This window comes from Penicillium longicatenatum (genome assembly GCF_028827895.1).
Source record: "Penicillium longicatenatum strain IBT 33135 chromosome Unknown contig_3_segment0_segment0, whole genome shotgun sequence".
Classification (NCBI taxonomy): domain Eukaryota; kingdom Fungi; phylum Ascomycota; class Eurotiomycetes; order Eurotiales; family Aspergillaceae; genus Penicillium; species Penicillium longicatenatum.
In genome coordinates this window covers 1,714,899-1,737,518 of record NW_026643121.1, presented here as the reverse complement: position 1 = coordinate 1,737,518, position 22,620 = coordinate 1,714,899, and the positions used below count along the sequence as shown (strand labels likewise).

Here is a 22,620-nt window from a genome sequence, read left to right as displayed (position 1 = left end):
TCGACTTCGCTTCTTTGAAACCGACATTCACCGGAATTGCCCTGCCTATTAACCTTGTTGGATCCTTCCGAACCGTAATACCTCAAAATGGCTGCCTCGATTGCCCCGGAGTGCAATGAGACGAAAGAGTAAGCTTTGGATTTTCCGCCTCTTCCAGGATTTAGGACCGACTAACATGAGACTTTAGGCAATACGATACTTGTTTTCTTAAGTGGTACAGCGAGAGTATGTCTTTCTAGTCCTGGCTCGACACTAAACTGTGGTTAACGCTGAACAGAATATCTCCGTGGCAACACCAAGTCAAATGACTGTGATGAGCTGTTCTCCAAGTACAAAACTTGCTTACATGTAAGTCGTGGCCACATTTCTTGTCTAGCGACTTGACACTGACAGATGAATTACCCTGTCGTGTAGAAAGCACTGAAGGAAAAAGGCATGGACAGCATGCTGGATGACGCCCGAAAGAGCAGCAGTGAGACCGATGCAGAGTTTCTCAAAAAGTCTTGACTCGGCACCCTTTGTACAATCCCCACTCTTCTATTATGTTTGTATTCTATGAGCGGCATTGCATTTGAAATTTGAATAGTACATACAGTATCTAGAATGAGCGCAGACTTCGGGATGGCCATGTATATATCTGAGACTTGGCACTCATATCTCGAGGTCAGTTGCCATTGTTGTAATGATTGAATCTTTGGACACTTGAAATTGGTTATGCCCGTGAATCCATGACTCAAACTGCCTATACACATGTATCTTCCCCTTGGGAGATGTTCGGGTGCCGGGCAGGTGAGCCAAGCATCGGCAGACAACTTTGGAAATCACATTGAAATCTCGAAGGTTAACCGAATTTCAAGATAGTGATTTTGTGTAAAACGTGCCTGGAAGACTTTCATATTGACCAAGGAAGTTGACATTGAAATTACCGTGAGCACATAATACCTAACTTGCTCTGCTGGCAAAGTGACTTTCCCACTATGTCGATCGCACGAGCTGGCATATGTCGCACCATGTGCTTGGTGAACATCCTACTCTTAATTGCCGGTTACCTCAATACGTAAGTCCATGGACCCTTGCATATTAAGATTATTATTACAAAGCATGACAAAGCGTGTTCTAAAGTTAGCACGGTAGCAGTTCTTCAGGGGCAAGATTAAGGCTGAATGCAGATCGGGTGTGTCCCAAGTTTATGTTACGAGACCGCCGCGTTGGGTCGCAAACCGCTCTGTAATAGGAATGGGCTCCACATTAGAACATTATTGAAGCTGAAAAATAGCTGATCGCTTCCAAAAACAACATGAAAAGCAGAGCTGCGCAGCGGATCTCGGATCACATCTATTCCCTGTATACAAATCTCGGACATAGCATCCATGTTTGTAGATCAAGCGGGGCCCGAGGTTCAGGCCCCGGCGTCATATGCCTGATCTGGGCTAGCGCAAGGATATCCGATGAGCCTTCTGAATGCTTCTTCTGCTCTGTAAAACATCAGTGATTGAACAAAACGTTATTTCTATGTATACGAGTTGTATCCTAGGGCGTAAGATACACTCAAACAAATGAGTGCCCTTAATGGACGACACAGACTCTCTAGGCCGTATCAACATAAATGACTTCTCATACCTCGGGTTATGTCTTTCTTCTCCCTCCAAGGTTCTTCTCTGCTATCTTTAACCCCACTACCAGAGAGTTTGCGATTTTCCGACCCACTTCTGAAGCCGAGATGACCTGATCAATAAATATAGGTTGCCGTGTGCCCAGGTGCCAAAATTTCTCTCCTATAACTATCTTGAACATTCGGCCTCGTCACGAGTGACTTAGAAATCATTCAGCTGTACAACTTCACCCAAACATACGTCCTCACTCAATGATTCTTATAACCCTTTGACGACCACAGAATATGACTTTCCGACTACATCTCATTCGGCATGCCGAGGGCATCCACAATCCCGGCCACGACACAACAATCAATGACCCGATATTGACAGAAAGGGGAATCAAACAATCAGAAGATCTCTGTCACGAATTCCCCTTCAGTGAAAGCGTGGGTCTGGTAATTACGTCACCTCTCACACGTACCCTTCATACAGCACTGGTGGGGTTCCAAAAAGCCCTGGACGAAGAGTACTACGCCAACAACTCCGGTGTGCCACATGGGGCAAAACTTCTTCTGGAGCCTGATATCCAGGCACACTCTGCACGTCCCTGTGATACAGGCTCCGACTGGTCGGTTTTGCGATCCAGATTTCCCTACTTGCTGTGGGATTTGCTTGAACAGGATCCTGCCTTCCCTGCAAAGACGGGACGGTATCTGCCCGAATGGGAGGCTCTAGAGCATAGAGGACGGGCGGTGCAGCAAAGAATGAAGAGGCAATTTGAGGAGTTGGAGGGGAGTGACAGACCGGATATTGCTCTTGTGACCCATGGAGGGTTTATGAAATTTGTCTCGAACGACACAAAAGTACCAGACACAGGTAAGTGTCGTACTGTCTTGGTCACATTCGATGAAGAATCTAGAGTGACAATGCAAAGAAAGAAGATTATAATAATGACCACTGGGGTATCAATTTAGAACACCAGATATTAGATATGCAAGCATCTTAAATTTTGATAGTATCAAAACTGCATATGTTCACTGACAATCATCCGGTTTCTCTTCATCCCCTCCGCAATAGCCCGAGCAATAATCTCTTCCTAGACTCAGCGCCAAAGTATAATCCAGCGATACTAAAAATATATATCTAGGTTAAAAAGATTCATTAACATGACGTCGTACCTCAAACAGGGCTGTCACCACCAGAATCCGAGACACTACCCTGCTCCGTCAATCTCCAGTTGTGGCTTGGATCATAGCTAGCAGAAAGATTCACCGCGACGGAAATCCACGCAAAGATCCCATCCTGGACATCCTCCCCCAATTTAACATAATTGAATACTGGATCCGAGGTAGTTCCTTCAACTTCATCCAAGAACAACCTGTCACGAGAATTAGGCGTAATAGGCACCGTATTAGTATAATACGGATATGTCCGCTCAATCTCATAAACAAGATCCTGACCCCAGAATAGCTGCCCAATATGCGCAACAGTTCCACCGGTAATGGTATCGTTGGGGAACCGAGTAACATTGCCTACATGAGCAATGACGTGAAGGTGTGTCGCGCGATGATGGTAGTGACCAGGGAAAATAGTCTGGAACTGAGCGACGCCTTCAGCATCTGTCCGCTGTAGTCCACGTAGGAATGTTGCGTTGAGATTCGATGTATCATCCTTGCCATCGTTCTCCCAAGACATCACACCCGAATACACGCCCGTAGAGTTGCAGCTCCAGATATCCCACCAGATACCCTCGACCGGCTCGCAGGTCTCGACATCGATGAACTGTGCATCGATGGTCATAGGAACGCCAGGCTCGGCCTCAGTGATATCTGAGCGGATAAATTCGCCTGTTACGTAGAATGGACCGAGCATGCCTTCGGGATTGAGCACGCAGACGCCATTATCACCGAATAGCTCATCTTCCGGGGTATTCGGGCCGATACTGGGATCTGTTTTGAGATGTGACTTCCGGAGTGGCTCTCGGAGATCAACAGGTTGCTTGGGATTGGAATCTGGGTTCGGATTGAGTATTTGTTGACTTCGACGAGCGGCAAGGTCTTGTCGTTGTCTTTCGACTATGCTTCGACGGCGTAGGTCGGCACGAGCGTTGACTTTGGCCAGGGCTAGGTCGTTGGTGCAGGCTCCATAGCCTCGTACGACTTGGGAGTGATACGCTCGCCTCTGGAGGGTGTTTGCACGTTTGATGTATTCACCAGGGTGGGCAGTGCTCAAAAGAGCGAGCCCTAGGATACGAGTGAGAAATGTGAAAATATACATTCCGATGATAATCTAGTCTCATATGAAGAGCGGGCTTTCGAAGTGAAGGAAAACAACATATGGAGTGCCCAGTGGTATATGGAAATATAGTAAGTTCGCTCAAAACTATGCAAGTACGCTAGGTTGCCGGACTCTAGATTTCGGGATGTGGGCCTCAATGTCAGTACATGCCCTATTCTCAAGCCTTTCAAACCGGGCAGGTACAAGGAAGCCGTCATGGCATGGTCAGTGTAAAAGGAATTAGAATAATCCATTAGAGATACTATATACTAGGGCATTATCAACAGAAACCTGCTCATCACCGATGACCACGTCTCCGGACATCACTCTGACCATAGTTGGGAGGCACTTTAGGTACTGGGTGGCCGATAGTACCCATGCTGCCTGCCAGTGATCCGGAACCGCCGCTACCACCCCCGCTTTTCTTAGGCTGCGTAAGAAGTGCCCAGACTTCGGCCATACCCGCTCGACGCGCAGGTAACATACTATACTGCATGCTGTACAGGTTGCGGCGGTGAATCGGCGGTACGAAACGGCCAGTGACGAGGCAAAAGATGACGCTGGGTGCCAGATAATGTTTGCGAAGTCGGTGGCCAAGTTGGAAGTACTGATCGAACATGGCGCGGAGAGGCAGTGGGATGGACTAGATATAATGTTAGTATGGAATGGTTTCAGGAAAGTCGAATCGAACATACTTCTAGATGGATGTAGGAGATAGTGGAGGAGCCCTCATCCTTAGAGTGTTTATCCACTTCCTCTCGGAGCTCGAATCGAATGCCACCGGGCAGTCGCATCGAGTCTTTCACTCGTAGCATCAACGCGAAGAGTGGGAAATGATTAAGGAAAGCTAGACAGGTATCGAAGCCAGCTTTCATAGAGATGATCAACATGCGGGCCGACGCAAAGGTCAAGTAGAAGACGATCACGGTAGGAAGAAGGAAGAAGAGCACTGTGAAGAGAATCGTGCCAAAAAGTAATTGATCAAGGTCGTAATCACATGAATCGATTCGGTTGCGCAAGACGTTTCGCTTTTTGCCACGGAACAGGTGAAAAAGCGAGATGATTATGGTAAGCTGCCAGTTGAAGATCCGGGCAGAAGCGATGTAAAAGGAGTAGATGTGGACGGTCAAGATGGACAGGAGATCGGAAAAAAGGGCGATTGGCATGCTGGCCCCAGCAAAACTGGAACAGCCGATGATGTAGATGACATGGGGAAGGTAGGGTTGGAGGTTGGCAATGCATGCTGCCCAGTTCTCGATGACCCAGAGAAACAAATCACCCAGGAAAGCTGCCAGTTCATTGTTGAGTTTCAAGCCAGCGGGCCAATCCATCAACCATGAAATGGTGCGCTGCAATCCTACCACGGTCCATCCCGTGAGGACGGTGTTGATTTGAGAGGCTACCCAATTGGCGTTGTCAATGATATATGAGCCGAGAGCGATCCCGATAATCACATCATTGGCTACGAGCCACAGACTATTATAGAACCGAATGTAATCCGGATGGCTGGTAGTCACACTCTCCCAATTGTCCTTTCTCTGACGCAGCTTGACATATTGTATGGGCCAATAGCAGAATTGCTGCAGCCGTATATCAACCTGCTGAGCTGTTGCCGAGATGTCTTTGATTGCTGCAGCATCAGGCCGGGCCCGCCACTCGAGAACCTGCAACACAACCTCTGCAACTGATCGATGTCCCACGAGACCAATGACAAAGACTCGAGTGACAACGGGCCAAATCCATTGCCAGAATATATGTGCAATAAAAAGGACAAATAGTCCCCAGAGAGTTGTAGCTGATTCCACCACACGTTCTCCGACACTCATGCTACGTTTCGCGCGCACTCCGATGAGACGACAGTTTTTGTGCATCAGTTGGCTCATTTCGTAGGCGCAGTTTACTTGACTGATTATCAGCGGAAGTGCTTGCTCCTTTTGCGATGGCACATGCTTCACAACAGTGTGGAACTTCAGCTTGTCGACAAGCACACGATATCGTGCTTTCTCCTTTTCTTCTTCCGACTCGACTTTACCCGACAACGGTCCACCATTTTCGACCATTTTCACCTTATCGCCCAAAGCGAGGGCGATCGGGTCTAAAGACATGTACTCCATACGTGTTGGATGCGGGCGATGGAACATGATAACCTGAACCGACAGATTCGCCTCCGGCGGGCAGTAGATGCGCGGTATCTGATTTTTCGAAGGTGGATGTGTCGTCACATGAAGATGGGCCGGGTTGAACGAAGTCGGTGGTGCACCTGCATTTGTCGTACCAAGAACATGCATCTGAGATCGACCACAGAGACTGAAGATGCGAACAATAGGATGCGGGCTGTTTCTGAATAGAATGCCAGCCCGAAGCGCATTGTCCACATTCCGTGGCTACAAAGATGATTGTCAGCTCTGTTTATAGTTTAGAGCAGGCATTTGTTACCTCGACATCTTCCAAAACCGTGAGTACGAATAAGTCCAGCTCCGAGTTGCGCCAACCGACTATCACTCCCGTCGATGAAGATCGCGGGAGATCATATGGCCAGAATACTCGCAGCAAGCCATCACTCATGATCATGTTGTCATCCTCCACTTGCCGGTTAGAAGGAGCCTCGACGGCGCAGCTGTTCCCGGGCGGAGACGCCGAGATTCACGTGGCGCGGATGCTGAAAAATATGAATACCGTTAGCGAATGCTATATATACGATAAAAATGCGGATGTCGATGTCCGTTTGGGTTCGTTCGGGAGCTCACCAATTGACCCTCTCTCGCAGCTAGGTGGTTGATAGGCAGGACAAGGAGGAAGAAAAATACGGACAGCAAAAGGAAGCCCTTCAAAGTTCGTGTCTATTTCATAGGCAACTTGTCAGCAAATATCCAATGGAAGCGCATTGAGGTCGAAGCGGGAACGGAGGGGCTTCGGGCAAGAACAGGGGAACGAACCACGACGCCGTGATCCCACGCAAAGATAGCTAATTCGTATAGACGGGTAACAAGATCCCACCTGGCAGTGGTGTAGCCCGCGACAAAGATCCCAAGGGTTAAGATGGAAAAGGGGTGCATGAATCAGGGTTCAAGCGGTACCGCGTTTCAGTGTGCGCGCATAGCTGTGGGGGAGTCGAATAGCAGTGTTTTGTTTGGTCGCCGAATTGGAGGGACCAAGTTAGCTCACGTGGTTCGCCTGAAGAATTCCTGTCAAGTAGAATGTCGGATATAAACGAGTGAATGATGCAATCTTGGGGTCGATTGCTGGTTTATCGTAGGCGCGTGTAGGTTCGGTGTCTAGACCCCCATTCACGGTGGACAATGGCCCCACGTGACCGTCTCCGATCTATACCAAGCTTGGCAGGTCAACTTTATATGAACCAACTTGATCAAGTCCTTGCAAAGATACTAAAGCATGCTTCTTGAAGAACAAAAACATTTCTATTGAATCCGAAATTTTGATTGATAGGCTCCTCATTGATGAACATGTTAAAAAATCCCGGCAACGCCATACTCCGCCCTAGAGCCTAATCTTCCCATCCGATAATCCTATAAAGCCTTGATACCCTGGAACACTTTGTTCGCTTGCAATTTGCCGTCTGCATTGACCAGATCGCGCATGATTTGCCGTTTCTGATCAGATGACAGATCCTTGCCCTCAATCTCTGCCTTCCACTTCACCAACATCTCCTTCAGGAGAGCGCTGCCCTCCTCGACCTCCTCCTGGGAGTACTTATCAAGCGAGGCAGGCTGAGTTTCTGTATTCTCAGCTGTGGCAGAGGTAAAGTCCTCTAGTTCCTCGGCCTTTTGGCGAGCCATGTTGACTACCTTGTCAGGGAAACGCACGAGTTCGGCAACGTGGATACCGAACGACTGGTCACAAATGCCTGGCTCGACACGGTACAGCAGAGTCACCTGACGCTTCTTCTTCGATTCAGCCTCAGCTTCACCATTAGGTTCATCACCGTCTCCAATGAATGCCACGACGTGCAAATTCTTAACAGATTTCGGGTATCGGTCCGCCAGTGCAGTGAGTTCGTGGAAATGAGTTGCGAAGAGACCGAAGCATCGAATCTCGGTGACAATGTGCTCCGAAATAGCCCAGGCCAGACCGAAGCCGTCGTAGGTACTGGTCCCACGGCCGAGCTCATCAATGATAATAAGAGACTCGGAGGTGGCTGATTTGAGAATATTGGCAGTTTCAAGCATCTCCGCCATGAATGTGGACACGCCCTTGAGTTGAGAGTCACTGGCACCCACTCGGGCAAGAATGCAGTCGAAAATAGTTAGCTCAGCTTCAGTACAGGGTACGAAGCAGCCAGTCTGGGCCATGAGCGCGATCACACCGATCTGTCGGATGTATGTTGACTTTCCGCCCATGTTGGGACCGGTAATGACAAGGAAAGAGGATTCGTCCCGAATCAAAGAGACATCGTTGGTAATGAAAGAAATGTCATCTTGCATCTCCATACAGGGATGGCGGGCTTCCTTGAGCACGGTGTTTCCCGTGCCGCGGGGGTGCATCTTAGGACGAACATAACCCGCGGGAGCGTGAACAGACGCATGGGCGAAGCTCACTACAACATCAAGGTGAGCCAAGACACCGGCAAGCTGCTCCAAGACAGGGCAGTATGAAGCAGCGACATTGACCACTTCACTGACAAGTCCAGTTTGGGTCCGGTTGTAGTTGGATGACAGCTGATCATGCTCCCGGCGAAGGGACTGCATAGTCGTGGTGGTGAAATAGACACCATTCTTCTGCGTAGAGCATTCTTGGTACCCCTTCTTGTTACGAATACAGCCCGCCTCTGCACGAGTAACGCGGAAACACCAGCCATGCACACGGTGGTTTTCCAAGAATAGCTTCTTCTCGATATCTTGATTGAGGTCTTTGGCGACGTTGCGATGCTCCATGTCCATTTCGTAGCGCATCTTGTCAAGTTTCTTGCGGATGACCCTGAGGCTATCATCAAACTCGGGCTTGATAATAAATTCGTGGTTCTCAAGGGCATCTAAGTCAACAGTAGTTTCCACCATTTCTTCCAATCTAGCCAGGCTGTCGGAATGGCTTCGGAGCTTGGATGTGTATTCTTTCTCCAGCGGGGTCTGATACTGCTCATCCATCACATCTCCTAGGGCATGGACAAACCCTGGCAAGCGAATTGCGACTTGATAAACACGAACAACATCCTCCAGATTAGCCTGCTTGCGCTGGAAGCGCTTGGCCAGGCGATACAGATCAGGGATGGCACGCAAGTGTTCCTCTTGCATTGTCTGTCTCAGCTCTGTGTTAACAACGAAAGCCTCAACAAGCTGCTGCCGGAGCTCGATAGCAGCGAGATCCATAAGCGGCTGCTTCAACCACTGCGCTAGCAAGCGACTGCCCACCGGCGTCTTGCAGTGATTCAGCAGGCCGAACAAACTCATACTTTTAGCTCCATCACGAGGCCCGGGCATCAAGTTCAACGCTCGCAAAGCAGAAGCATCCAGCTTCATATACTGCGACAGGTCATGCTGGTACAGTTGAAACTGACCGAAATTAGTCGCATCAGTCAAGACGCCCAGATATTTGATCAAAGCCGCCGCAGAGCCCATAGCAAGCTTCAACTCAGTCTGAGGCAGCGTCGCAGCGGACCGCTCATCTCGCAACAATCTTGTCAAATCCTGTTCGATATCGCGCACTCCAAAGTCCGCCACCGGCCGCTCGGAAATAGCAATCCCGCAGCTATCAGCGATAGCTCGAATCTTGCCCAGCTCCACGTCCTTTCGTGAAGAGTCCATTGTAATCAGGCATTCCTTGACACCAAGCTGGATCACCAGAGACTCGAAATTCGAGTAGACGTCATTGTCGAGGAACTCGCTGACTCCGAGTTCACGCACACTGGCATCCGCGAAGCAAACGCCTACGTTCCTCGCCTCACCAGCACGGGCGGAGATCTTGACAGCAAGAATGATAGGTGCTGAGTCCATTGACAAGGCACCCACACTGCCAAGCTCGTCCTCCACGTCTTGTAGGTTTCCGGGACTGGCTTGCTTGCCGAGTTTCCAGTTCCCCTTGCCTACACCACCCGACACCCATATCTCGACACGTTTGTTTAGTTGGAGAAGGGCTTCGCGGAGGAAATTCCGGAACACGGTCACGGTCATGGTGACCGAAGGCAGACCGCTACTTTCGCTGCGGCCGAGGTTGCGGAGCACGGAGGTTGTCTTGTAAACGGTTCGAGCGATGAATTCTGCATTGGCACCATGGGCGGAGTACCAGTCACCGCGGTCGAAGATTCGGAGGGTTTCATTATCATCAGAGTCTGTAATAGATTTGTAAAAGCGGATAAATCCGACTTCATCGTCGACCTGTCAGGGCGGTTAGCGGGGGGATTCTTTTTGGTCAGTGAAGGTGTAATGGGGCATTGCAAGAAGATACCTTCAAATCTGGTCTGGAAGACATCTTGTCAAAATAGGCCGCAGAAAAATGCAGCAAAGACAATATGGTCACCGAGCTTGGAGAGTTAGAAGATGCAGATGAGGGAGACGCGTCATGTCAACGCGGTCACGTGACACGCGTCGCGCGTTAAGTGAAATCCATGGCGTTACCAATCCAAGGTCTAGACCGCCGAGGGGTTGATTACTGGTAATATGCAGTATTTTTATCAGTATTGGTTGTTATTATTTGTAGGTAGGAGGCTAATGGCTAATATCGCTGCCATGCTGAGGCTAATAAAACATGGCAAGGTAAAGTACAGGGTATCATCACAACGCTTATGCAAAAACCGCGAGCGAACCGGCTCCACGGATGACGGGGGTAAAAGTAATTTAAACAAAGTCCACCAACGAATTCTCAAACCCTCAAGACAGGAACGGGCACACAAGATGCAGTTTTGTCCCAATCATCCTTCACCAGGGCAACTTTGGCACCGATATCTTTGATTGCAATATCCTTGCAAGACTTCAAGACAACCGATTGCATATCCTTGATAGTCACCAAGTTGACCCAGTGACCAGCCACGCGCGAATCAGCCAACATTTCAATGCAGATCTGGACCTCATCGGCCGGGATTGGGGTACGAATGGAATCCCGAACATGTTGGACGATAGTCTCAAGCTTGAAGGGCTTGCGCTGGTTGGCAAGCATAGCCTTGATACCAGTGCCAACATACCCGGCCGGACGCAGAAGGGCCAAGATGCCAGCGACTTCCTCTACATGCTCAGCAGCCGAACGGCGGACCAGCTCCTTCTTGGTTGGTGGGGGAGGGAGCTTGGACTGGCGTAGCTCCTTATTCTTCAATCGCTCCAAGAGGCCCTGGCGACGATTGCTAGTAGCAGCCAGGGGCTTGGAGTTGGTCAGATTGCCCTCGGAACGTAGCATCTCGGTCTTCATACGGATGACACCGCCTTTCAAGTCCTGCAGCCGTTGTTGACCCTTCTGAAACGCAGTGAACGGGGTAAGGGATTCCTGGATGCAAGCAAGGCCGAGAGTCTCGAGGAAAATGGCGGGGCGATCCTCTTCTTTGACTTCCTTCAAGGAATCCTCCGTCTGCTCCCAAAGCAAGTCAAAGGCCTGCTCGAACGCATCCTGCAAGACGGGGCCTTGTTCGTCGATTTGCACGTGTCGCTCAAGGCACACCTTGCCCAGTCCGTAGTTTGCCAGTCGGTAGGAAATGTCCTTGGCCTTCAAGCTGTGATCCCAGACCCAGACAAGGCGCTGCAGGTCCTTAATCTGCACCTTGCGTTTCTTCCAAATGCGGGTGATGCTGGGCAAAAATTCTCGGATATCGGCAGGGGAGATGGGGCCATTGTGTGCGACGTGAATGGAGAGAGCCTTGACAAAGGCAGAATGCATGTCCATGAAATCGGTCACACAAGGGACTCGTGGTGCGAGGACAGGCTCTTTTGGAGCCGGCACAACCTTTGCAAAGTTGAGAGTTCGTTGTTTGGAGGGGGTATCCGGAGTCGAGGGGCTCTCCGTGATAGTGGACACACGAGTTCGGCGACTAGGAGTGCGCTTGGGTGTAGCATAGTGGCCGCTGCGTGGAGAGGAGACAGATAATTGGCTGATTTTGAGGGTCTTGGAAGGAGTGTCGGGTTGCTCCTCAGCAGACTGCGGACCTGGGCGGTCGACATTCTCGATTTCCTGGAGCTTTCTCTTCTTCGATGGGGAAACGGGCAGGGAGGCGGTTTTCTTAGCGGGCAGCTGCGGCGTAACACCAGCCTTGGTTGCCTTGGTGAAGATTTGAATGGCAGGCTGGCTTTGGGGAAGGCAGCTTGCCCTGGTAACGCGCGGCATCGCGGCTGCAATTTTTTTCTCTTCGTTTCGGAGAGCGGAGTTCCAGTGGTTGGAGGAAGTTGCGACCGGTAAATGGAACTGAAATATAGTCAGGGTAAGAGATAACAAGTTATTAACGAGAATCAATATGAAGAGGAAAGTGCAAAGTGCATGCAAGAAACAGTGTAGTGTGGAGCGGGTGAGACTGCTCAAGGGTGAAAACTCCCTAAGACGCGTCGATTCGCGTTTCGGGTTAAAGTGAGACGCGTCGTTAGCGCCACGTCTAGCACACGAACTGAATCCCGAGCCAACAACTGTTTATGATCCTTTGTAGAAATCTTCAAGCAGAAAAAAGAGCGTAAAAAGTTATCTGGAATCTAGAACGCAAATTGGAAAATTCTTCTATATAAGTTCTCGAGCATGACATTCTCGTCGCTGCGGTGATCACCTGGCATTGGAATGTTGCGCCCAATGGATCATGCACAAGCTCGAGTCTACAATACAATGCCACTAGACAATTCAGTTACAATGTAGCAGTCCTTGGAACTGCAAGAAATTGAATCTATCTTAGTTGGGGAACATCCGCAATGACCCTGATAGGATTGACCAGATCAATCGACCCCACCCATATTCTTACACAGACCCTGCTGGACGCTCTCCCGAAGCCGCGGCAGAAACACTACAGATCTATCCTGTCGATAGAGATTCATACTAAGATAGGGATCCAATTCCATAAGAATATCAATGTTCAATTCATACCACAGCGCCAACATGAAAAATAACCGGACCTAATACCTAATGCTTCAGAGCACAGGCACATGAATTTATTTCTTGCTTCCAAACCATCCCTTAGCCTCAGACGCCTTCTGCTCAACAGTGCGATCAACTCTGTCGATCTCCGAGTTGATTCGGTTCTTCGCGTCATCGCGGAGCCCATCGAGCTTTTGCATTCCGTCCTCAAACCTGTTCTGTGCCCCCTCTTTCATCTCGGGGATTCTCTCATCCAGCTTGAACTTGGAGCGGGCGTTGTCAATCTGGATCCGGAATGTTAGCTTGGTGCCCAGTGAAGTGGTAGATTGGTGGAGAGTGGGGAGGAGGGGCAAATAGTATGTAGTGGATACACCACGAGCCCGTAGACGAGACCAGGAGAGGACGAAAGGAAAGCAAATGTGAAAGAGAATTCCAGTGGAACGGCGAAATGGATACATACAGCTTCATCAACGGTAGCACCAGCTTCCTTTCCAACGTTTGCACCCGCATTCCGCGCACTCTCGCCGTGGGGAAGCTTCTCGCGTGCCTTGTCGGCATCAACTGTTGAGGATATTATTAGCAGCCTGTAATTGAAACAGATATCTAGATCATCGCCAGCAACATACTCTTCATCTCCTGTTTCGCACCCTTGACATCTCCGCCCGACCGGTAGAGGTAGTACCCGCCTGCACCGGCAGCAGCGAGACCCAAGTACATTGGCGTTCTGCTTTTCGACATGATTGCGAGGGAATTGAAAAAAGAGGTGTATATTGAGGATGGTATAGAGTGAAGTGTCGAAGTTTGGATTATAATGTGAAATGAAGAACAAGCTGGGTTGGTTCAGATTTAAAGCTTCCGGGGAAATGGCGCCGTCACCAGACTATGACGTCTGTGCCGGCTATTCTTACAAGTACGGAGTCCAGAACCTCGTTGTGTGAAATGATCTTCTGGGGGGGGGGTTTTCATGTTCGAGCTTTGCTTAAACGGCTTGTCTACGATGCGTAATGTAGATGATGATCTCTTATCTTCATATTATAATGAGGACGACTCTCTTTCCATAGGACAGACTTGGGTCCTGGACTTTAGCTGTCAGTAGCTGTGCGCTGGAGTCCAGTTCCATTGCGGGAGCCCGGTTCAATGCACCGCTGTCGACGTCACCGGTTGGTCATTTCCGTGTTCGGGGTTTGTGTTGGATTGGGGTACCCAGGGTTGATGAGATTTTTACTCTGCCTTATTGCCGTCTATTCGCACGATTGTAGATTGCAAGTTGCTAATTGCAAATAGCAAACCCCGATTGATGTAGTTCGAAGTGCTGCTCACCAGTAGGTAAAGCTGGAGAGCTGACATGGGCTGTGCGGGGTAAACGTCATACCCAGGCACATGAAACTTACACTACGAAGAATCCGTGCATTTGCATTCCAGTCATATTGGCGTTATAACGATATCATAAAATCCTGGGAAAAGTCCGTGACATGATCCACCATCATAAAATAAAAAGCAGTATAGTAAAACAAGAACGGGAACAGTAAAGGCGTGAGACCGTCAGACAGGAAAAAGAAAAGGACCGCCAAGCAGAGAGACATGGAGGGAAGAGAATGAGAAACATGAATAGATCGAGGCTGGGTATCGTCATGCATACGATGCCATCCATACGCTCCCGTACAGAAACGCCCAGGACATGCGGAGAACCGGCAACCCTGCAAAACATCAAAACCGAAGACAGACTCCCACATACAAATAAGAACAAAATGGAGAGATAGACAGGAAAAAAGATTTCCAGTTCATGTATAGGTCGTCACATTCGTCATTTCATCAAAGGCTTCACATCCACTTTGCATGTGTGAGTTGCCCAGAAAGATAGAGGAAGGGAGGGTCGAGTGGTCCACATTTCAAATAATAGTGGGCGCAGTGAGTGTCAAAAGGGGGAAATAGAAAGAGAAAGAGCCATGGCATGATCATGTTCAGATCACGAAAAGGGGATGAGTCGGTTTACAAGAAAAATGGTATATAAGGTCTGAAAGTCCGGTGGGGCGAATGCACAATTTACAAGAACAACTTCGCGGCTCCTTTGTTCTCGCTCGTCGCAACCGCAACCAAAGCCTCAAGACGACCCATGCCGGTATCCCGGACAGAGGAGTCGTTGAAACCGTTTGTTCGGGGCTCCTGCTCGGCGTGGCCTGGGTAGCCGTCGGTGTGAGGGTCGCGTCGACCACAGATCTATGACGGCATTAGTAACCGAGGCGAGCGCCGTCCGTTCGAATGGGATTTCCTACCGGATGAGGATGATCGGATGGCAACGAGGACTCGTGTGATTCAATATATCCGCTGCTGTGTACTATGGCCGGATGATATTCTACCGACGCGGTGGATGGGGTATGAACTCCCTCACTGCTGCTGGAGTCCTCGGGGGATGTATGGTTTGGTCGAATGCTCCCAGAAGAAAGACTTGGGGCGTGGCCACGGTGCTCCTCAGGACTTCGTTCGGCCATGGGCCCAAAGGCGGGTTGGTAGGATGACGATGGCCGAGAAGAAACATTCTGGAGCTCCGCAATAGTCTGCTGACTCCACTGAGAGGCATCCCTCGAAGACCGCTGATCTCGAATATCAAGACCCGTCAGGTTGGTATGCAAAGACATATCCCATGATACATGGCCGCGTCGATGGCCTGGCCCTGAGATAGGAGGCGCTGGCCGAACCGAGGGCTGGGCGTAGTTGAAGCCCGCACCAAAGCCATGGGCTGGGGGAGGACGGCCGTGGCCATCAATCTGCATTGGACTTGGTTTGCGGGTGGGAGGGGTCAGGGGACGTTGAGATACCACTTTGTCGAAGCTCTCAATCCCAGGTAGTCGAGGTGGGTGGTCAGTGGAGTTGTTAGTGCCTCCAAATGATGGCTGGACTGTATCGGGAGTATGGTATTGGCTCAGGCCACTGGTAGACGGTCGACCAAATACAGGATATGTCGAAGGGTGCCATGTACGCCGCCTCATCTCTATCTCAGCGGCACTAAGGGTACTCTCATCTCTGGATGGAGGGTAGTTGGTGCTCGTGGGGCTGGCGAAAACTCCCGCTGCGTTGGGATATGCTGCTGCAGGCGAGTTGACATAATGTGGCGGATATGCGTTAGCATGTTGAGGAAGAAAAGGATGACTGCTCGTCGGGACAGATAGCCGACGAGCGGCTGTCTTCCCCTCCCAGAAATGTGTCGCACCAGACATGGGCGAGCTATATTGCGGACTACCATTTGCCCCGGTAGTGAACATATTGGACGGAGTGTATGGCGAACCACTTGCCGATGCTCCTGGAACTCCTCGAATCTGGCTTGGCGGCGTACTTGGTGGCTCCCCCATAGGGTCCAGTCCTAGGCGAGAGCGGGTCGTTGGGTCGTTGGCCATCATCAATGGCGGAGGACGGCGCCGAAGTTCCTGAGGTTGGCTAAAGGTCGAAGTAGTAGATGCAATGCTGGAGGTAGATAGGTTTCGACTGTGGCCCCGGCTGTGACCACCCGCACTACCGGTGGTACCTGCTCGTGCACGACCTGGTGGGCGTACTCGGTCCGTCCGTACCTGGCGTTGGAACCGAGTACCGGTGGCTGCCAAGGAATCCCCTGGTATATCCTCATTCACATGGACCGTTTGTGCATGTTGGCGCAAGTTATCAAGTCGAGAGAAGCGTCGAGAGCAGTGGCATTGAAAGGGCCGTTCGCCGGTGTGCTTTCGAATGTGGCGGGCCAAGTGTTCGCTTCGAGTGAAACTAAGATTGCATGGAGGGAAGTCGGTACAAAAGAAGCGCTGTCCCTTCTTCTTTTTTGACGGCGGCGCACTCCCCGGTTCTCCCTCGTGGTCGGATCCGTCTGGTTCTCCATCCGAGTCATTCATCTGTTCGTCGGACATGGACGCTGTCCGAGCTCGTCCTATTGATATGGTTGTTTGCACTGAGCCCTCGCTTCCTCTGCTTGTCTTCAGACCATCCGGGTGGTGCTCCGCGGGGGGAAGGTGATCCAAGGTGGCCTGGACGCCGTTCGGATTGGCGCGGGGTGTAGTCGCTCCGTCCATGGCGTGGTCATCGATCCTCGCTGAGTTGTTCACAGGAAGGAAAGAGGCCATGTTTTTTGTTGGCGACGTAAGATGTGGAGGCGGGTGATGTCAAAGTGTCGGAGAGGGGGGGGGGGGGGGGGGGTGGGCAGAGGCAAACCCTATCCGGTCGCAACGCCGGCAACCCGATCCGCTCTTCCTTTGAGGAACCCCAGATCCCGTGGGGGAGTCTATTGTCTAAATACTGGGAGTTGTCGCAGGAACCGCAGCTACAGGGATCGGAGAGAAGGTGCGGAGTTCTGGCGACTGTTAACATTGCACACAAACGTCAGACCGGTCCCACTACAGTATAAAGAACAAAGCACAAAGCAAAACCCTTCGAAAAGGCAAGTGGCTCGCAAGAACCCCATACTAGAAATAAAATAGAAATTCGACACGTACAGAAGCAAGTTTCTTTGGCGCCTACTCCAGGAGGGGGCGGTTTGGAATGTAGTCGTCACGCAAGGGTTGAGAAAATGTAAAGAAAGAAAGAGGCAAAGATTAGCCGATCGCAAGCATCTTTCCTCAAGAGCACGTTTGCGAAGACACGCGAAGGCAGGATCGTCGAGTGGGACCCGAGAGGTTTCAGGTTTATCCCCCCATAAGAAAACTCCGGAGAGGAGTTTCAAGAGAAAAGAGGGGAGAAGTATAGATAAGGCGAAGTCCGAACTGGGCAGGATTTGTCAGAGGGGCAGGGTATAGAAGTATAGGAAAAAGGAAAGGGAATATGCAGAAGTAAAAGAATGGTGGAGATAGAGTCTAAGGAAATGGTGACGACGAGAAAGAGAACGGCTTATCGGAAGCGAGGGGCAAAAAGCAGCTTACGCAGAGAGTCAGATTGAAGATCCCAGGAACTCAACAACTTCCGGGGCTACCGATGCGAATCATCGAGGGTTTCACCAGATGAGGATGCGACTATAACCGCGTGTCAAGTATCTCGAATGAAACTACCAACAGGAACCATGGAAGGAATGGATACTGTATCCATAGGCACCAGGTACGGGAAAATGTATGATTCATAGCGCAGCCACTCATCCATGTTTTGACTTTCAACAGGGTCCTCTCCTAAAGGTATAGTACCCGAGCCGAGTCTTTGACGTTCACCATCGCGCCCAGACCCTGGTGGCCGTGGGGCTAAGGAGTTTGGTAGGGTTTAATCGACTTCGACTGGTCTCGACTCTTGGGCTTTTTCGCCTGGTCTTGTCTACTTCCCATGCGGACCCCTTGCATTTATCCCAGATGGATGTATCATCACAGGGGGCTCATCCTCCGAACCCCAAGCTCCGTCATACTCTCCAGTTTCTGTATAAGGTTCGTATGGTTACGCGGTAGGGGGCGATTCCGAATGGTCCGTCCTGGAAGAAATGAATAAATCTCCGTTGAACTGAGATCACCTGCTCGACTGCGGGTACACCCTGATGGGCTTGAAATACCCCGTTTCATATCATATCTGATTCCTATTTGAATCTCCCAACATCCCATCGATCCGGCGGCAATGCACGGGTACGATCTGGGGGGGGGCATTGACCCCATTGATAAGAACTTTAGAGAACACGGAGTACAAGGTACCAGGGTTCCCTTTACCTATAGGAACGAAAATCAAGTTGCGGGACCTTCCCTAATTTTTAGTGATTCCGCCTCCTCCGCTCACGCTGCGTTCAGACAACCAATGCTCCTAAGTTCAATCATGAAACCTTCAGGCCCCCGGCTAGCACCGACTGGCCCGTTAAGGATTCACTGTGCCTGCGTCTCCCGTGTAAACTTCCCCTCCTTTTCCTTTCTCTACCATGGATGCTCGCTGCAAACGGCAAGACATGCGGGTTATGATATCGTCGATCGGTGGGTCAAAGTAAATCGGCCCACGTCGTACACAATGGGTTGCCCGCATGACAAGGTCGAATAAGATCCCACGGTACGCGAGGGCCCTTTAAATGTTTCTTTTTCCTTTGGTTCGTTCGAGATCTCGACCTTTGCTTTTTTAAGCTGTTTCTAAACGTGGTTCGGGATGTTCTATGCGAACTTTCGATGGATCTTACCAGTTGCATTCCTCTCCAGGTTATATCATACTCTTAATCTCCTGCTCACCAAGTCGTTCATTGCCCCCGTCTTCCCTGTTAAGTGACGCCACGGTCCGTGGGAATGATGTGCTTGATTTGATGATTTACGATTTCTAACTTGATTAAATCCTAATTCCCCGCCTTAGTAACAACCAGCTGGACGCGCCATCAGGGGCGGAAGAGGGGTGGTTCTGGAGAGGGGTTGTGAGACTTGAAGAAGCGGATTGGTGAAGACAGCGTTTGGGAATACACGGATGCCAGGCCTGTATGGATGGGCGTCCTGTCCCGGTTTCATGTGCATGGGTCCCAGATATACATGGGCTCTGACTCGAGGAAGGAAAGACCGATCATCGATCGTCCAACGCCTTTGCCCCTGTAAGAGCATATCGCATGGGCTGATTGGAGGTTGAAGCGCAAGGCTTGAGAGGGGCGGGTACCTGTAGGTACAACTGCAGGGCGCCACCGTAACGACGGGGGAGGCGCACGGCCAGGTAGTGGCAGGTACCTGCAGGGCTGGGGGGAAATCGTGCTTGGGGGTCCTTTTACCGTTCCGATCGGCGCTTCCACGGGTAAGGATCACACACTGACGTCGTCGACTATTTCAGCCCCGGGAACCTCGGAGTGCTCGTTAGTTTGGAGGGAAAGCACATCCATACCAAGTTGGTGAGCTTAATCAAAAGTGATCAACTGCGGAGTAATTATTATTCAATCATGACGGAGATTTTTGATTGTCGATTCCCACTTTTGGCCTCCATTTCGACTTTTGCCTTTCAAGCGGTGTATTCTCCAGATGATAGGTCTCTTTCTTACACACAGAGTGTACAAGAGTATATTATCTTCCTGGGTCTATCCAATCATACCGCTGGGCATGTCCCGGTCTATGTACCTGTCGTAATGGGGATGCGTACCTGGAGGGGTCCGGCCACGTACGTAGGGGAAATCAAGAAACACAAAGCACAGACATCTGTACTATCTTAGCCCTTGTCGTACATGAGGCTGCTCGGTACATCCCCGAATTCCACTCGGTAGAATAATCCCCGTGGATTTCATACTGGACGCAGCACAAAGAACTTGCTTTTTTGGCTTTTCATTCCTGACTCACCCTGTATCTCTCATTGATTGTAGAGTCTGCTTTTGCTTTTTGATTGGAGCCTTGACGCTGCACGGCAAGGCAACCTGGTGCAGCTAGGCCCCCGCCACCCTGCTTGTAAAGCCCTGCAAGGAGTCGTCTGACAGATACCTACAACGGTAATTCTGTAAATCTCCGAACACGGAGAAGGGCTCTTGGCTCTTTCCGTTATCTTTGTTGTTTCGATTTTGACCCGGGAGCCTGTCACTATATTGCTGGTTCCCAAGGTACTCTACTTCCAGGTACCTAGGACTTGGACCTGGCATTTCTGGGGTAAATGGTCCATGGTGCCTCATATTGCCGACCATGGCGTCAGGGACAAAGGTTGGAGATGCATGTGATTTTTCTTGCATTAGTCCGGTGGTTTCCACCCTATGGTAATGCTTGTCTTGTCCCATCTGGGTTATGGTTTTGAATTATTTAATACATCACGTATAGACCTTTATCGGTTCAAGGGACCGATCACAGCGCTCACCATCACGGTGGCTTCTCGTTCCCAATTGCCAATCTCTACCGTATCCGTTCCAGATCGACCCTTTTCGGCCAGGAGGTTGGTGGCAGAGACCTGGGAAGCCCGCATCACACAATCTTTGATTTCTGCTTTTAGTCGATCTCGGTTGGATCGCAAAGTGCGGGCGGACACGCCCCCTCGGTTGATAATTTCCTGCACGCGGGACGTGAGGGAGGAAGCGAGCGATCGCCAGAAGTAGGAAGGCAGGGATGAGGTATCGAGAGCCTGAAGGAGGGGCTGGAGGAGGTTAACCTGGGCTGGGCCTACTGTTTCTATGTCCTTGGTAGGTTGATCATCATCGGTTATGGATGAGAGGAGGGGATGAGAGGGCGGTCGGATATTTCGCAAGATGGACTCCAGGCCAACGATATCCTGGCATCGCGTGGAGATGTCGGCCAGGGCACGGTCCATCGTGGGGAGTTGGGACAGTGCCTTCGCGAGGGCGTTAGCTGATGTGATGATGGACGTCTGCATGTACCCTTGCAAGGTTGAGAGAAGAAGCTCGGGCTTGTAGTCAGATGTCGTGACAGCGCCCTTCGGAATAGGCGACAGGAGGTATAAAGTGGCTGCAGCGGTTGCCAGCCGTGATCGGGCTTCGCGCGCCTGTTTGTAGCTTGAAGGCACCGATGATTGACCACTGGTGGTCATGGGACTCGATAATGAGAATCGGTTGATGGTTTGCTGTGCCCTTGCCTTAACCATATTCTCCGCAGGGATTAAAAACTCATTACGCAAAGTCCGAGTGACTTTCACTCGATCCAAGCCATAACCTTCATCGTCCTCCGAGGTTGCTGAAAACATTTGACGAAGGTTCAAGATAGTAATGGCTGCACGTTCTAACGCCCGAAAGCCTTCTTTGCCAGTCGATGTAGCGGTCCCATCAGTGCCTATTGCCGGGGCAGTTGTACGCCCTGTCAACTCTGCCATTTGACTCTCAAGCTGCCGACCAAGTCCCAAGCAGCGCGCCACGGCCCGCGCTAATCGGACAGTAGCCAAGGAGTTTTCTGCCGCAATTCGAGCCTCCTCCGCAGCTTGCCATTTCTGAAGGACTTCTTTTTCCAATCGCTCGTATCCCTGAGTCACTGATGTGATCTGTGTCCCGGTTTCCTGTAAGATATGCTCCGCGGCAGCAGTTTGGTCTTGTGTGTGGGATAGAAGTGGCAGTGCCGACTTTGTCGTTAATCCATGAATGTGAGTGTCAATTTCTTGTAGATCAAAAAGCACACGTGAGAGTGGTGTTGAGAGATCCAGGGGGGTGTCTGTTGCATTGTTGGTGCTCAGGACCAATGAATTGGCGAATCCGGCCGGCGAGAACTCGGGGTCTAGAAAGGCCTCATAGTCAATGTAGGAGGGCTCGCCTTCTGACATTTTTGGAGATATAGTTGGAAGCTCGTGGCTTTTTAGATCATGACAAGCTCGTGGATTTTAGCTCATAGGAGATGCAAGAGTAACAAATGGGTATGAATGCGCTAGAAGACACCGGTGTTTTGACTGGTATGGAAGATGTAGTCGCCGTGGAGTTTCGGTTGAGAGAGAGATGACTTGGAAAGCGGGATTTCCACCGGGTTGCGCCAATGCTATCGCGAATTGAGCATGTCGTAGGGGTGAAAGGAGTTCAGCGAAAGCCAACTGTCGACAGCTCCGCGATAATCCCACATGGCGATAACCGGGGTCACGGGTGGCTTAGTCAGGATCCCATAGATTTCGATGCGACCTACGCACACCCTCCAGGGCTATATAGCACCCTGTAGGCTATAGTCATTATACACATCTTTGCTTTCCATGAATGTCATTCAACAAATATGGATGGTGCATATTGGACAACTTTGCAACGCATTGCCGACGTTATCTGGCCAAAAGGAAGGGACCATGATTGCATTCTTATCGATCCATCGTCCAATGGCCAACTGTTTGGAAGAGAAAAGTCTCGAAATTGTTATCTTCTATTTTCAGAGTAGAGATTAGGTATAAGGTATATTATACATGATAGAGT

At 50.4% G+C, this 22,620-nt stretch overlaps 10 protein-coding genes across 10 annotated transcripts; 2 read left to right on the top strand and 8 right to left on the bottom strand.

Moving 5' to 3' along the window:
* Positions 1 to 87: 87 nt before the first annotated feature.
* Positions 88 to 507, top strand: N7484_006014 (uncharacterized protein; the record flags this gene model as incomplete). The annotated part of the gene is made up of 4 exons (XM_057116433.1): positions 88 to 128; positions 188 to 225; positions 278 to 348; positions 415 to 507. The coding sequence occupies 4 exons, from the start codon at positions 88 to 90 to the stop codon at positions 505 to 507; spliced, it is 243 nt and encodes an 80-aa protein (XP_056972316.1).
* Positions 508 to 1,897: 1,390 nt separating this feature from the next.
* Positions 1,898 to 2,569, top strand: N7484_006013 (histidine phosphatase family protein; the record flags this gene model as incomplete). Its single annotated transcript, XM_057116432.1, has 1 exon — positions 1,898 to 2,569. The coding sequence occupies one exon, from the start codon at positions 1,898 to 1,900 to the stop codon at positions 2,567 to 2,569; it is 672 nt and encodes a 223-aa protein (XP_056972315.1).
* A 205-nt stretch (positions 2,570 to 2,774) lies between these two features.
* Positions 2,775 to 3,872, bottom strand: N7484_006012 (intradiol ring-cleavage dioxygenase; the record flags this gene model as incomplete). The annotated part of the gene is made up of 1 exon (XM_057116431.1): positions 2,775 to 3,872. The coding sequence occupies one exon, from the start codon at positions 3,870 to 3,872 to the stop codon at positions 2,775 to 2,777; it is 1,098 nt and encodes a 365-aa protein (XP_056972314.1).
* A 298-nt stretch (positions 3,873 to 4,170) lies between these two features.
* Positions 4,171 to 6,443, bottom strand: N7484_006011 (phosphatidylinositol N-acetylglucosaminyltransferase subunit Q/GPI1; the record flags this gene model as incomplete). Its single annotated transcript, XM_057116430.1, has 3 exons — positions 4,171 to 4,515; positions 4,568 to 6,256; positions 6,309 to 6,443. 3 exons carry the CDS (start codon positions 6,441 to 6,443, stop codon positions 4,171 to 4,173), a joined length of 2,169 nt encoding a protein of 722 aa, XP_056972313.1.
* Positions 6,444 to 6,465: 22 nt separating this feature from the next.
* N7484_006010 (uncharacterized protein) lies at positions 6,466 to 6,928 on the bottom strand (the record flags this gene model as incomplete). The annotated part of the gene is made up of 3 exons (XM_057116429.1): positions 6,466 to 6,531; positions 6,620 to 6,712; positions 6,809 to 6,928. 3 exons carry the CDS (start codon positions 6,926 to 6,928, stop codon positions 6,466 to 6,468), a joined length of 279 nt encoding a protein of 92 aa, XP_056972312.1.
* Positions 6,929 to 7,399: 471 nt separating this feature from the next.
* On the bottom strand, positions 7,400 to 10,295 carry N7484_006009 (mismatch repair ATPase MSH2; the record flags this gene model as incomplete). The annotated part of the gene is made up of 2 exons (XM_057116428.1): positions 7,400 to 10,201; positions 10,272 to 10,295. The coding sequence occupies 2 exons, from the start codon at positions 10,293 to 10,295 to the stop codon at positions 7,400 to 7,402; spliced, it is 2,826 nt and encodes a 941-aa protein (XP_056972311.1).
* A 390-nt stretch (positions 10,296 to 10,685) lies between these two features.
* Positions 10,686 to 12,131, bottom strand: N7484_006008 (DNA replication factor Cdt1 C-terminal domain-containing protein; the record flags this gene model as incomplete). The annotated part of the gene is made up of 1 exon (XM_057116427.1): positions 10,686 to 12,131. The coding sequence occupies one exon, from the start codon at positions 12,129 to 12,131 to the stop codon at positions 10,686 to 10,688; it is 1,446 nt and encodes a 481-aa protein (XP_056972310.1).
* Positions 12,132 to 12,934: 803 nt separating this feature from the next.
* On the bottom strand, positions 12,935 to 13,598 carry N7484_006007 (uncharacterized protein; the record flags this gene model as incomplete). Its single annotated transcript, XM_057116426.1, has 3 exons — positions 12,935 to 13,144; positions 13,321 to 13,421; positions 13,487 to 13,598. 3 exons carry the CDS (start codon positions 13,596 to 13,598, stop codon positions 12,935 to 12,937), a joined length of 423 nt encoding a protein of 140 aa, XP_056972309.1.
* Positions 13,599 to 14,903: 1,305 nt separating this feature from the next.
* On the bottom strand, positions 14,904 to 16,963 carry N7484_006006 (C2H2-type zinc finger protein; the record flags this gene model as incomplete). The annotated part of the gene is made up of 2 exons (XM_057116425.1): positions 14,904 to 15,077; positions 15,134 to 16,963. 2 exons carry the CDS (start codon positions 16,961 to 16,963, stop codon positions 14,904 to 14,906), a joined length of 2,004 nt encoding a protein of 667 aa, XP_056972308.1.
* Positions 16,964 to 20,558: 3,595 nt separating this feature from the next.
* Positions 20,559 to 21,995, bottom strand: N7484_006005 (putative Golgi transport complex component Cog5; the record flags this gene model as incomplete). Its single annotated transcript, XM_057116424.1, has 1 exon — positions 20,559 to 21,995. One exon carries the CDS (start codon positions 21,993 to 21,995, stop codon positions 20,559 to 20,561), a length of 1,437 nt encoding a protein of 478 aa, XP_056972307.1.
* Positions 21,996 to 22,620: the final 625 nt, after the last annotated feature.